Raw genomic sequence first — 14,772 nt, 5'->3', positions numbered from 1 at the left:
TGCTTTGAAATGGCTCCGAGTGACTTTCCTGACTTGTTCAAGTCAATGATTGATCAAGTCAATAATCACTCACAAGAAATTGCTAATTCGTGTTGCTGTATGTATATTTTTGACCCAGCAGATTTGATCACTTTTTCTGTTAACCCATAATAAAGTCATAAAAGAACCAAACTTCATGAATGTTTTTTGTGACAAAGAAGTATCTGTTCCAATCACTCTATCGGAGAAAAATCAGAGTTGTAGAAATAACTGGAAACTCAAGAGAGCCATGACATTATGTTCTTCACAAGTGTATGTAAACTTTTGACCACAACTGTATATCTATCTATCTATCTATCTATCTGTCTGTCTGTCTGTCTGTCTGTCTGTCTGTCTGTCTGTCTGTCTGTCTGTCTGTCCGTCCGTCCGTCCGTCCGTCCGTCCGTCCGTCCGTCCGTCCGTCCGTCCGTCCGTCCGTCCGTCCGCCCGCCCGCCCGCCCGCCCGCCCGCCCAACCCGTCCGCCCGTCCGCCTGTCTCTGTAATTTTTACCTGCTACCTGAAAAGATTAGAGAGGCCTGTAATTGTCAACATGGGTAAACCTCAACCATGAGAGACAATGTGGGGAAAAAAACAGAAAATCACATTGTTTGATTTTTAAAGAATTTATTTCAAAATTAGAGTGGAAAATAATTATTTGGTCACCTACAAACAAGCAAGATTTCTGGCTGTCAAAGAGGTCTAACTTCTTCTAAGAGGTCTAACGAGGCTCCACTCGTTACCTGTATTAATGGCACCTGTTTTAACTCATTATCGGTGTAAAAGACACCTGTCCACAACCTCAGCCAGTCACACTCTAAACTCCACTATGGCCAAGACCAAAGAGCTGTCGAAGGACACCAGAGACAAAATTGTAGACCTGCACCAGGCAGGGAAGACTGAATCTGCAATCTTTCTTTGTGTAAAGAAATCAACTGTGGGAGCAATTATTAGAAAATTGAAGACATACAAGACCACTGATAATCTCCCTCGATCTGGGGCTCCATGCAAGATCTCACTCTGTGGCGTCAAAATGAGAACAAGAACAGTGAGCAAAAGTCCGAGAACCACATGGGGGGACCTAGTGAATGACCTACAGAGAGCTGGGACTACAGTAACAAAGGCTGCTATCAGTATCACAATGCGCCGCCAGGGACTCAAATCCTGCACTGCCAGATGTGTCCCCATGCTGAAGATAGTACACGTCCAGGCCCGTCTGCGGTTCGCTAGAGAGCATTTGAATGATCCAGCAGAGGACTGGGAGAATGTGTTATGGTCCGATGAAACCAAAATAGAACTTTTTGGTAGAAACACAGGTTCTCGTGTTTGGAGGAGAAAGAATACTGAATTGCATCCGAAGAACACCATACCCACTGTGAAGCATGGGGGTGGAAACATCATGCTTTGGGGCTGTTTTTCTGCAAAGAGACCAGGACGACTGATCTGTGTAAAGGAAAGAATGAATGGGGCCATGTATTGAGAGATTTTGAGGGAAAATCTCCTTCCATCAGCAAGGGCATTGAAGATGAGACGTGGCTGGGTCTTTCAGCATGACAATGATCCCAAACACACAGCCAGGGCAACAAAGGAGTGGCTTCGTAAGAAGCATTTCAAGGTTCTTGAGTGGCCTAGCCAGTCTCCAGATCTCAACCCCATAGAAAATCTGCGGAGGGAGTAGAAAGCCCATGTTGCCCAACGACAGCCCCAAAACATCACTGCTCTAGAGGAGATCTGCAAGGAGGAATGGGCCAAAATACCAGCAACAGTGTGTGAAAAGCTTGTGAAGAGTTACAGAAAACGTTTGGCCTCCGTTATTGCCAACAAAGGGTACATAACAAAGTATTGAGATGAACTTTTGGTATTGACCAAATACTTATTTTCCACCATGATTTGCAAATAAATTATTTAAAAATCAAAACAATGTGATTTTCTGTTTTTTTTCCACGTTCTGTCTCTCATGGTTGAGGTTTACCCATGTTGACAATTACAGGCCTCTCTAATATTTTCAAGTGGGAGAACTTGCACAATTAGTGGTTGACCAAATACTTATTTGCCCCACTGTATATGACCATGTTCCACACATAAAATCCCCCCCAAAATCCAGCTGTGGCCATTCATAGCTGTGTCTTGGCAGTCAGTGATACATGCTACATGGAGTTTTTGGATCGAAATAAGGTAAGTACGTGATAATATCTCGTTAAAGTCATGGCGTCTTTAATTCTGCTCTCGCATGCTCTCACCTCCAGATAGGGTTTCGCTGTTTAATTTTTTTTTTTTTTTTTTAAATGCCCTACTGTTCAAAATTTTTCTTCCCCCAGAAAATTGGGATTTTAAGCTTTCCAATGATGTATCACATATGCATATCGGACAATTTCGAAATTTGGCCAAATTGGGGGTCTCAGAGTGGAACTTCAAGTTTTTTATACAATAAATGGACTAGTATTATAATGACTCGTGTAATGACAATTGTATTTATTTGATTCCCATTTTAATTAATTAATGACACGTTTAGTATTCATCTAAATATGTTTTTATATCTTTCATTCTGTCCTATTTGGTCCTCTATATGGGTGTGGGATAATGCATCAAAATATTCACCAGCAAGGTGGATTTTTTTCTGTGGAAAAATTGTTCACAGATTAGTAATAAAAATAAATAAATAACCGCATATTTAGATGATCATATCTTTATTAAATGCATTTATTCCCATACCAAACAACAGTGTGCAAGCAGAGAAGCAAAGCCAAAGATATTTGTGTCCAGTCTATAGATAACACTGTGTTTCTGTCACATGTGCAGTGTGCTACCATATAAGACACCAATTTGACTCACCTCACCCACTGGCCTATGTGGGAAGTCATGATTCATGCAAGCTGCACTGAAGCATGCAGGGGCCTAAAATAATCTTGCATGTCGTCACACAGATGCACACACACACACACCTTGCTTTTTCAGTCATACCCACTTGCCATCAGATACTGATAGGGTCAAATGGTGTTAGTAACAAATGGTGGGAGACATTGAAAGTGATCACAGCAAAGAGGGGAATATCAAAATGACTGGATGTGCATTGACAACCTTTTGAGGTAACACAAGCTTGCAGCTGGCATTTTCTCTCTTTTTTAGAATTAGTGGTAATTAGAATCGTACTTGTTGTTTGGTTGTATACTGTCAAAATGATTTCAACGGATTACATTTCAATGACGTGTCTTGTCTGGGACACAGGCATAGTGACATTGTAAATTACTGTGTGTTATGTATGTAACATGTCCAGCAGTTATTTTTTTTCATACACAAACACTGACTGTATTATTCATACACACCTAGAAACTTTTTCATTTCCATTCCATTGTTGTGCCACAAATTCACACCTCTGACCAGACAAACATCAATGCTTTGTTTGTTCTTGTTTTGGATTTGTAGACGTTTGCACTCCCTAAATCATACAAAATCTCTCTGATTTCAAACAACTTTGGAGTACAGTAGCAAAGGATTAGGTTGTGATGTGCTTTGCTAGTTTGATTTAAAGTTATAGAATATTTAATTTTAAAAAATGGTTGGTTTTCTGTAACATGATCGATTAAGAAGTAGTTTCAATCTTTTTTTTTTTTTTTTTTGCAGTTTGAAGATGCTATTGTATTTCTGGATTATTTTGTTACTTTTTATAAAGTAAAAAAGACTCCCTGATGTTGGCCCCACCATCAGATGCAAATTCTTAGAAGAATGATATCGTCTGTTTGTGCTGTAAAAGTTTTCAATTGTGCTGCTATCGTTTTTGGGATATTGAAATATTAATTTTGAGTGATGATGTCACGCAGCCCCCCATTTATTGCAAAATGGACCTGAAATTCTGACATTCGTTTATGCTACGTTTGTGCTGTAAAATTTTTCGTTTGTTTCATATTAACTTTGAGTTAATATGTTAATCATAGCACCTCAGTCGCGGCTAACGAAGCATACCAACCCTCAATAACAGAGCGGTGTCCCAACAACTAGCGCAAACGAATGGGAGCCCTTCAGGTCTATTTTGCAGTAAACGGGGAGGGTGGGGGCTGCGAAAATCCTAACCCAAAGTTGCCAAACTCTTGTTAGACTTTAATTTGAATTATGTTAGGTAAGCACTAGGGATGTCCCAATCCAATCACGTGATCAGAAATCGGGCCGATCGCGCCATTCTTCGGAGGATCCGAATCCGGTGAAAAGGATAAGGTTTTTAATTAAAAACATATTTTTATTCTGCTTCATGCTCGTACAGCTTTTCACCCTCCTTCCTGCTGCTTTTTGGCACTTAAAGTTAGCGATGATTGACAGGTTTGTTGCTTTGATCTTTCGAAAGAAGGCTTGGTCGCATTAAATTTATGAATTTGGAAATAATACCTTAAAAAGTACTGAATTTTCATATCTGGGTCTTAAAATGTATGATGTATGTAACCTCTCCGTGTCTCATTTCTCCTCAAAAGTGTCATTTGTCATTTTGATAATATAAATACAAAATAACGTAGCCTAAATAAATAGACGGGGCAGAGGAGCCAATCATTGAGAACGCAACGCAGGCCCGCGTCAAAATTCCGTCACAACGGGAGTTCTGACAAAATGTGCTCTACACTACATACATTTTTTTTTGCACCTAGACATACATTTCATATTAGAGAGATAGGGAAATGCTGAAGCTAAAGCCAGCCAGCAAGCTGCTAATGTAAGCGAAGCTACAGCCGCTAACACTAGCCAGCTAGCTGCTAATGCTGCAGCCCCCCTGCATTCCAGCCCAGCTACGATTGCTAGTGTTGCTAGTAGTGTGGTTGCCCGAGAGTTTAAGCTGACTCTCACCACGCTAAATGCTAGTGCTAACGAGAACGCCTCTACTTGGCCTGTGGTCTGTGTCTGCGCTGTGGTGGTGTCGCGTGAGTAGCCTATTCAATACGCTGCATTCTTACTTCCTGCACAAATTCACGGATTCTGTTTTTCTTTGTCGATACGGCTGTGAAATAGGTATTAGGTTTTTTAAAAATGTTCTTAATTAGGTCTTTAAAAGTCTTAAATTTAACTTGAGGAAACTTGTAAGAACCCTGACATATGTTAATCGTATAGTCAGTCTACGTTGTAGAAAGGCTGTTCTCGGCAGTTTGAGCGTCAAAGTGTGAGTGAATTTGAGTGGTTTTACTTAATGAAGCATTCAATAAAGACAAGCATTTTTTTAATGTTATTCTTGTTTAAAACCATTCACATTATCAAGGTGGCACGGTGAGACAATGGCTAGCATGTCCACCTCACAGTTATGGGATCGTGGTTTCAATCCCGGCCAATGTTCCCTCTAAACTGCAATCGCGCACGCGCGCACAAACTCGACGCACAAGAAAATCGATGCAGCGCACAAAATATAATTCAACAGAAACTGTTCAACTTTTGTTTGTTTTGACCTGAAAATAGACAAAGTCGAGGGCACACTGAAATATTACCACAATTATTTTGAATGAGAAGCACACATACTCACAATAACACAAATTAAATATATAGTATTAATGTATTTATTTAAGTATAGTATACTACTATTTGTATATACACAATGATACTTTATAACATAAAGTAACTAACATTAGTGCAGTCATGGATTACAGTAAGCAGGCAAGTGCTGTTTCCATATATATTTTTATTATATTATGTATGTACAGGATATATGAACTGTATATATTTTCCCCATGTGGGAGCTTCCATGATCCTAATAAATTTAATAATAATTTAAAAATAAAAAAAATTATTAAATAAAAATGCACGTTGATACGACGCACATAAATGTAACTTCCATTTTTTTAAAAAATCGTGAGAAAGTTGTATGGACTTACAATCCGCTAGCTTGTTGTTTCTTGTTGTCTTCGGAAATTATACTTGGGTGACGGTGTTTGAAGTGTTCGTTCATAGCCGACGTGCTACCGTGGTATGCGAGCTCAGCTTAGCAAAGAGTACACACAGTGGCGCCCTCCATATTTTCCTTGAAATAATTCCAGGGTCTGGCTATTCTGGTACGCTTTTTTGGCTTTATGCCACTTTCACGTGTCACCAATTCTGCCCTTTTTGGTAATTGGCGGCGTTTTCTCGCCGTAGTGAGGAGTGAACCGGCGATTCACTTGGCTCGTTGTCGTCGGTTCGTCTGGGTTCGTCCGATTTCCTCCTCAGGAAGGCGGCGGCGTGCATAAAAACACCGAGAGGCGTCGGATGGCTCTTTATGAAGACTTTTATTGACCAAAACAAAAACGTGGGGGATGCAGTCACTGAACTCCGTGCTACCCGCGCGCTTTCCCAACTCACCGATCTCGCTCCCTTCTCTCTCGCTCGCCCACTTTCTTCCTCTTTGCTCAATCTGACAATGCCGGTCACATTGAAATAACAGCGGCCCCCTTGGAGGTGGCAGTAACAACCGCTTGCATCGCGAGCGCCCGCCATTCTAAACTTTATCCGCATGTAATTTTTTTTTAACCCGTCATTACCCGTCGACTGTGTTTTGCCCGTCGACGCATTTACGTCATCGATGACGTCGACAAGGTCGACTAGTCGGGACAGCTCTAATGTGGTTTCAATCAGTCTAGCAAAAATCAGATTTCCGGGCTTTGTGACTGTTCAGACGAGAAAATGCCATCCATTTCCAAGCTGGATGGGATTTTGCTAAATTTAATTTTGGATGCCAATCTGAACAAGGCCTTAGACCATTTTGATTGTTGACTGGATTTAATGGCCTCACAGATGGATTGTTCCAGATTTACAGTATATGTCTATTTAATAGGGATTGTTTTGTGGGGGAAAAAATATGTGTGGGAAAATGGATTGAAGGCTGTTTTGTAAAAATGTGGTCATATTTCTTTTGAGACAAGTGTTATGTCATGACGTCTGACCTTGAACAGCTAAAAATTGAAACAATAAAAACAATCAGAAAATGGACATTGATAGCTAACCAATTCCTATGAAAACTGCATGGTAAAATTTCCTCCAAACTCTTTCCCTCTATTGTTATATGATACAAAGTATACAAAGGGACAGGTGTTAGTCTCGATTCTCAATCTCATCCCCTTCTGTTTTCAGATTGTGAGCGGAATGTCCGTGGATGAGAAACCTGAAGCCCCCATGTATGTTTATGAGTCAACAGTTCATTGTGCCAATATCCTCCTCTGCCTGAATGACCAACGCAAGCAGGATATCCTGTGCGATGTGACCGTCCTGGTGGAGGGCAAGGAGTTTCGTGGACATCGGGCCGTTCTGGCCGCCTGCAGCGCCTATTTCCTCCAAGTGTTGGTAGGTCAGGCAGAGAATGGCTTAACAGTCAGCCTTCCTGAACAGGTACGTTTGACTTTAATGCTGCAATCCTGAAAATGCAAATTTTTTCAAATTTACACAATGCAGTAATCAATTTTTTACAGGCATAATTAAAGGTGCAGATTGTAGAAATTCATTTTGCATTCATTAACATGCATGTTTGTGGAAAAAATAAAACAAATTCATTATTTACATTCATTTAGTGCTGAAACGATTATTCGATTAACTGGAGTATTTGATCAGGAAAAAAAATTCGAATTCAATTTTATTGCTTCGAGCATTCGTTTAATTATAGTGGCGTTGTAATGGTTTATTTCGAATGTGTTTGCATTTAGTTTTATTGATTAGGGTGGATACACTGCCCTTTGGTCTGCCTCATTTCACATGGCTGAATCCAACTGCTCCCTGTTAAGACCAACGTAAGCTTAGTTTTTGTTTGAGCTAATGAGCGAATTTATGCATTAATAATTTAGTTTATAGGTATATTTAGCTGTTTTTTTTGTGGGAATATGTTTCTGAACCATTTTTTAAGAGCATTTTATAGCATTTAAGCTAGTGGACTTTTGCTGTGTAAGTTCTTTTGCTGTACATAGATCCTCATTTTTTAAAATTTTTTATACCGTTTGAGGCTCAGGTCAGGTATTTTAATTTTTCATGTTCCTTATCCGATTACTTGATTGTTGAAACTAACTAGTTCATCAATTAATCGACTACTAAAATAATCGATTGCTGCAGCCCTATATTTGACTTTTGGTTTAGTAAAAACTAGGGATGTACCAAAAGCAAAATTCCTGGCTGAAACCGAAAACCGAATTGTGGAAACACTTGGCCGAAAGGCTGAAAAATAAATATGTATATAAACCCCCTTTTTAAAAAATTATTTATATCAATATTTTCCAATTCATGCCCTTTGCCTTGGCAATGGTTCTACAACCCCATAGACCCGAGAAATTTAGTTTGAAAGGTGCCGATTCTGAAACCCAATCGGACGCTAAACTTTCGGCCTTTTAACCGAAAACTGAAAATATTAGCTATATTGCTGGCCGAAAGTATTGGCATCCCGGCAATTCTGTCAGATGATGCTCAATTTCTCCCAGAAAATGATTGCAGTTACAAATGCTTTGGTAGTAATATCTTCATTTATTTTGCTTGCAATGAAAAAACACAAAAGAGAATGGAAAAAAAAAATCATAATCATTTTACACATAACTCCCAAAATGGGCCGGAAAAAAGTATTGGCACCCTTTGAAAAATCACGTAATGCTTCTCTAATTTGTGTAACTAACAGCACCTGTTACTTACCTGTGGCACATAACAAGTGGTGGCAATAACTAAATCACACTTGCAGCCTTGCAGCCAGTTAAAATGGATTCAAGTTGACTCAACCTCTGTCCTGTGTTCTTGTGTGTACCACATTGTGCATGGAGAAAAGAAAGATAACCAAAGAAATGTCTGAGGACTTGAGAAGCTAAATTTTGAGGAAGCATGGGCAATCTCAAGGCTACAAGTCCATTTCCAAAGTCCCGAATGTTCCTGTGTCTACTGTGGGCAGTGTCATCAATAAGTATAAAGCCCATGGCACTGCGGCTAACCTCCCTAGGTTGTGGACGGAAAAGAAAAATTGACAAGAGATTTGAACAAAAGATTGTGCGGATGGTGGATAAAGAACCTGGACCAACAACCAGACAATTCCAAGCTGCCCTGCAGTCCGAGGGTACAACAGTGTCAACCCGTGCTATCCGTCGGCGTCTGAATGAAAAGGGACTCTATGGTAGGATACCCAGGAAGACCCCACTTCTGACCCAGAGACATTAAAAGTTTGCCAAAACTTACCTGAGAAAACCCAAAACGTTTTGGAAGAAGGTTCTTTGGTCAGATGAGACAAAATTAGAGCTTTTTGGAAAAAGGCATCAACATAGAGTTTACAGGGGGAAAAAACGGCCTTCAAAGGAAAGAACACGGTCCCCACAGTCAAAAATGGCGGAGGTTCCCTGATGTTTTGGGGTTGCTTTGCTGCCTCTGGCACTGGACTGCTTGACTGTGTGCATGGCATCATGAAGTCTAAAGACTACCAACAAATTTTGCAGAATGATATACGGCCCAGTGTGAGAAACCTGGGTCATCCTCAGAGGTCACGGGTCTTCCAGCAGGACAATTACCCAAAACACACTTCAAAAAGCACTAGAAAATGGTATGAGAGAAAGCACTGGAGACTTCTAAAGTGGCCAGCAATGAGTCCAAACCTGAATCCCATATCCCACCTGTGAAGATATCTGAAAATGGCAATTTGGAGAAGGCAGCCTTGAAATCTCAGAGACCTGGAGCAGTTGGCCAGAGAAGAATGGTTTAAAATTCCAGTAGACCATTGTAAGAAACTCATCGATGGATACTGGAAGCGGTTGTTCACAGTTATTTTGTCTAAAGGTTGTGCTAAGTATTAGGCTGAGGGTTCCAATACTTTTGTCTGACCCATTTTTGGAGTTTTGTGTAAAATGATTCTTTTTTTTGTCATTCTCTACTGTGTTTTTTCACTGAAGCAAAATATATGACGATATTACTACCAAGGCATTTGTAATTGCAATCATTTTCTGGGGAAAAATTAGCATTATCTGACAGAATTGCATGGTGCCAATGGGGCCAGCAGTGTATTTTCAGCCAAAAGTTTTGAGCGCCGAATTTTCGGTCTCATCCCTAGTAAAAAAACAGTGGCAGGCCAGAGCAGTGGATGTTTGCATAAATCACCAAGTTGATAATGTCACACTGATCATTTTTAAAATGAAGTCTGACAGAGCACTCCTGAAAATGTCCCTTTTGTTTTGCAGGTCACTGCAAGAGGATTCGCTCCATTGTTGCAGTTTGCCTACACTGCTAAGCTATTGCTCAGCAAAGAAAATATTCAAGAGGTCATACGGTGTGCCAAATTCCTGTGCATTCACAACCTAGAGGACTCGTGCTTTCGTTTTCTGGAAGCTCAGCTGCGTAGGGAGGACAGCTTGCTGCACTGTCACAATGTGGCCGCTGATGTCATCAGCTCAAAGGAAGAAAGCATGCAGTCAGAGGCCAAAGGCATACGACACGCTGATATTCTTGATTCCTTTCAATGCCGTGGGGAAGATCGGCTTGCAAAGTCTATAACTAGTAATGTCACAGATGGCCGATTGGACTCTGAAAGATTCACGGGATCAGATCTGCCACGATGCCCCAAGTATAGGAAATATCAATGGGCTTGCATCAAGCACAATAATGATTTCCCTTCACACACCAGTACCTCAGGTTTTCCTAGCACTGTTGAGGGGAGCAGCATAAGTGAGGGTACACCAGATCAAGGAAGCCCTTTAGCACAGATCAAAGTTGAACCGCATGCAGACGAGGACGCCATCACATTGTGCCTCTCAGGGGATGAGCAAGAAATTCGAAATGAAGATGGCGTGTTAGCAATGGAAATGGATAATCCCACATCCACAGAAATAATCAAGAGAACCAAGTCGGCCTCCTGCATCCGAGCTTTATTCAGAAAAGGAGTGGAACACCACAACCCGCCGAGTACTTCGCAGCAGCTATTTGCCAATAGGCTTCCCTGCCCCCAGGAAAAAGTTCACTCTCAGGGAGATCACAAAAGAGACTTAACAGGTTTCGCTGGGGAGTTGAGTTTGTCGTTAATATCCCCAAAAAACAAAGACAATTTTACTGCAGGTCTGTCGCTCAAGTCCACATCCTGTGATGACATTTGCAAACAGGAAGTTGAGCTCGATCGACGAAGTGTCATATTTTCCTCAGGAGCCCGTAATCACCTCGGAACCCCGGCGCATTCCTACCCCGGTGGGAATCCTTTTGAGAATGAGCTTTCTGAGCATGTGCCAAACGGGATGTATCCTGGAGTTAGTCAGTCTCTTCCAACCTCCCAGGGCTTTTCTCCCGGCGCCACCTGCGCCGAGTCCCAGCTACTGTGCCGCCCACGGCCAAACACTAGCTGCCCGGTTCCAATCAAAGTTTGCCCACGCTCACCACCTTGTGAGACACGTACCAGGACATCCAGCTCTTGTTCGTCGTACTCGTATGCAGAGGATGGCAGTGGTGGTTCTCCGTGCAGCCTTCCTCAATTTGAGTTTTCTTCCTCACCTTGCTCCAACATGGCCCGCTGCCTCAATGTTGATCCGCAAGAACAAAGTGTAGGGGATGCTCTATTTAATCAGGGGCAACCCAAGATCAAATTTGAACAGTCCTATGGCACTAATTCCAGTGATGAGTCAGGTTCTTTTTCAGAGGGAGACAGCGAATCATGCGCTGCACAAGAGGGTGGACCAGAGGTGAGCGCAAATCTGCATACATAGTCTTTACACCATCATTTATTTGACACTACAGAAATTTACTTGAGAAATAGCAAGAGATAAAAATGTATGAAATGTGTTTTAGTAATTGTGTGTAAAATTCGAGAGGTTTATACTTTAAAGTAGGGATCAGTGTTGTTAATCTTACTGAAAAAAAGTAATTAATTATAGTTACAAATTACTTCTCCCAAAAAGTAATTGCGTTAGTAACTCAATTACCTGAATGTAAGAGTAATTAGTTACTTGGCAAAGTAATTGGTGATAATTACTTTTTTTTTTCCTCAAAAAAAAAAAACAACAAAAAAAACCAAAAAAAAAAAACATTGGCCACACTATGTGAAGTTTTTTGTGAAGGTTTTTGGTACAATTGGCCCGAGCCCAATTCTCTACCCTAATTTACCCTTTACCCTGAATCAACTGTTAAAAGTTGTTAAAATTGCTCCCATTATTGCATTAGTTCCCTTCTCTCTACTTTCGACATATGAAAGTTTTAAAACTGTTTCATCATTTAAAGATAGATTCAAGTCAAGATTTTGCCGATTTAGAAGTATTTTAGATAAAAAGTTACTTAGGTTCGCTAGGAAGGTTCTCTACAACAGAGCCGTCCTAAAAAGTCTACTGCTTTAAGATGGAGGCTGTTTACTAACTCATTTAGTGCCATGTCTGTCATTTTGCATCTAGTTATATCTATGTACAGTACATGTGATATCTACCATGTCTACCATATCTACCATAACATGCGGGCGTAGTTTGTAGACTATCGGCTACAACATGTATTATTGGAGCTACCTAGCATCGCGTTTGCTCGGCGTCATAACTTTCTTGCCTCCTCCCTACTCCTGCTCTGCTCTGTCGTCTTGGTGAGTCCGTCTCCCTCAGACTTTTCGACCAATATAGCAACTCATAGTAACGCATGCCTTTCCGTCCTCAGTAACGGTAACGGCGTTGCCAAGATGAGAAAAGTAATTAATTAGATTACCCACTACTGAAAAAAATAACGCCGTTAGTAACGCCGTTATATTGTAACGCCGTTATTAACAACACTGGTAGGGATATACCAAAATCAAAATTTCAAAAACCGAAAGGCTGAAAAATACACATACATGCAATTCATTTCATTATTTACCGATTCATGCCCTTTGCCTTGGCATTGGTTCTACAACCCCGGTGGCTGGAGAGCTTGAATTTGAAAGCTGCCGATTCTGAAACCCAATGGGAGGGTGCACTCCAGGTGTTCTGTCAGATTTTGCACCCTATCAGAAATCGCAACTTTGCGGTTCTGCGCGTGTGCGCAACATTACAAATGGCCTTGAATGCAGCAAGTAAACACCACAAACATTCTATCAAGAAAGGAATACCTACCTACGTTTGGTCATGGACGAACACAAAGGAACGTTATCCTCACACCCTACCATGTGGCCGCACTCAACTCGACAGACTACCGATCTCTCATCGTTAACGTCCTCCCCGTGCCATTAAGCATCGGCCAAAAGGACGCTCGCCATTCTGAAGCTAATGCTAACGCAAATGCATTAGGATAGCATTACATTAGGAGTTACATTTAACGTCTGATGATCATTCCACAGACCTAGCTTTAGACACATCCTAAACTAAACAACTCTGGTTAGTACATTAGCATATGCCGAAAATTACGACAACATTTTCTCACATTTAGTGCCTCACAGTGTTAAAAATGTGGTGTGAAATGTTTGCAGTCACTTTTTTTTGCACATTTAACAACATTATTTAGCAACTTAAATATTTATTTTTAAATAATAAGTATTGGACTTGAATGTTTAAATCCAGAACTAAATATTTATTTAATTCTTAAATATAAATCTTAAATTTATATTCTATATATATATTTAAAATTTATATCCTAAATATATATATGAAATTTATATCCGAAATATATATGCTAAATCTGATATTAAATCCTAAATGTATTTGTTATATCTAAATACTATATTTAAATCTTAAATCTGGAAACAGTTGAAACTAAATATTTAGCGTAATATGCAAATTCATGACTGGAGACCGGAATTAACAAAATAAAAGCTTCTGACTGCAATACAAAGGTATTGAGAGGTGAGAAACGCGGGATTTTTGCAGTTGAAATTAGAAAAGGCAACCTTGCTCTCCAGTCCAGTCCAACAGAGACCCCTCGTGGCTATTCTAAATAACTTTACAGGGCTTGTGCGTAAAAGTGACACTAAAAGCACAAAATACTCTTTAAATGGTTTCTCCTAAATGTGTATTTTACCTAGATATTGGTATTATCACAATAAATCATGTCCAAGAGCCGACTGCCACCGTTGAGTAGGTTTTATTCATTTTCAAGCAACGCAAACAGTCTTGAGCTGCTCCAGCTTTTATTTTGTTACTTCCGGTCACCAGTCATGTGAATTTGCATATTACGCTAAATATTTAGTTTCAACTGTTTCCAGATTTAAGATTGAAATATAGTATTTAGATATAACATATACATTTACGATTTAATATAAAATTCAGATTTAGGATATATATTTCGGATATAAATTTCAAATATAAATATTTAGGATATAAATTTTAAATATATATATATATATATATATATATATATATATATATATATATATATATATATATATATATATATATATATATATATATATATATATGGAATATAAATTTAAGATTTACATTTTAAGATTTAAATAAATATTTAGTTCTGGATTTAAACATTCAAGTCCAATACTTATTATTTAAAAATAAATAAGTTGCTAAACAATATTGTAAATGTGCAAAAAAAAAAGTGACTGCAAACATTTCACACCACATTTTTAACATTGCGCAGCTCTAAATGTGAGAAAATGTTGTCGTAATTTTTGGCATGTGCTGCTTTACAAACGGAGCCCCATAGCGCAGCACATCTCACATGAATGACATGACCCAAACACTGCTACGATGCCAGCTGACGTACTCCACATACAATATGAAAATGTCACCTATTATGAACATACTGTATGACAGACACTGTGTCACATTTTCGTCTCGTAAGATGAAAACTGGCATTTGTTTTGTTGTGTTCTAGTCTCCCAAGCCACGTTTTTAGCTCGCCATCGTCATGAAAAAAAAAATGTTCGT

General features: G+C 39.7%; 1 protein-coding gene across 3 annotated transcripts in view; it reads left to right on the top strand.

Annotated features, from left to right (window-relative positions):
- The window catches only part of bach2b (BTB and CNC homology 1, basic leucine zipper transcription factor 2b), a 69,669-nt gene that overhangs the window by 44,231 nt on the left and 10,666 nt on the right, over positions 1-14,772 (top strand). Inside the window, exons 1-3 of one of the 3 annotated variants that reach the window (XM_057822853.1) lie at positions 2,990-3,102; positions 7,088-7,342; positions 10,141-11,625. In XM_057822853.1, the coding sequence (XP_057678836.1) occupies positions 7,100-7,342; positions 10,141-11,625 (1,728 nt within the window). In that variant the 5' untranslated portion in view covers positions 2,990-3,102; positions 7,088-7,099. Of the gene's footprint in view, positions 1-2,989; positions 3,103-4,920; positions 5,006-7,087; positions 7,343-10,140; positions 11,626-14,772 lie in introns of those variants that run through there. The other 2 variants (XM_057822850.1, XM_057822849.1) reach the window with 2 other exon arrangements.

Source organism: Corythoichthys intestinalis, chromosome 19 (genome assembly GCF_030265065.1).
Source record: "Corythoichthys intestinalis isolate RoL2023-P3 chromosome 19, ASM3026506v1, whole genome shotgun sequence".
Lineage (NCBI taxonomy): Eukaryota > Metazoa > Chordata > Actinopteri > Syngnathiformes > Syngnathidae > Corythoichthys > Corythoichthys intestinalis.
This window is presented reverse-complemented; position numbering and strand designations above follow the sequence as displayed.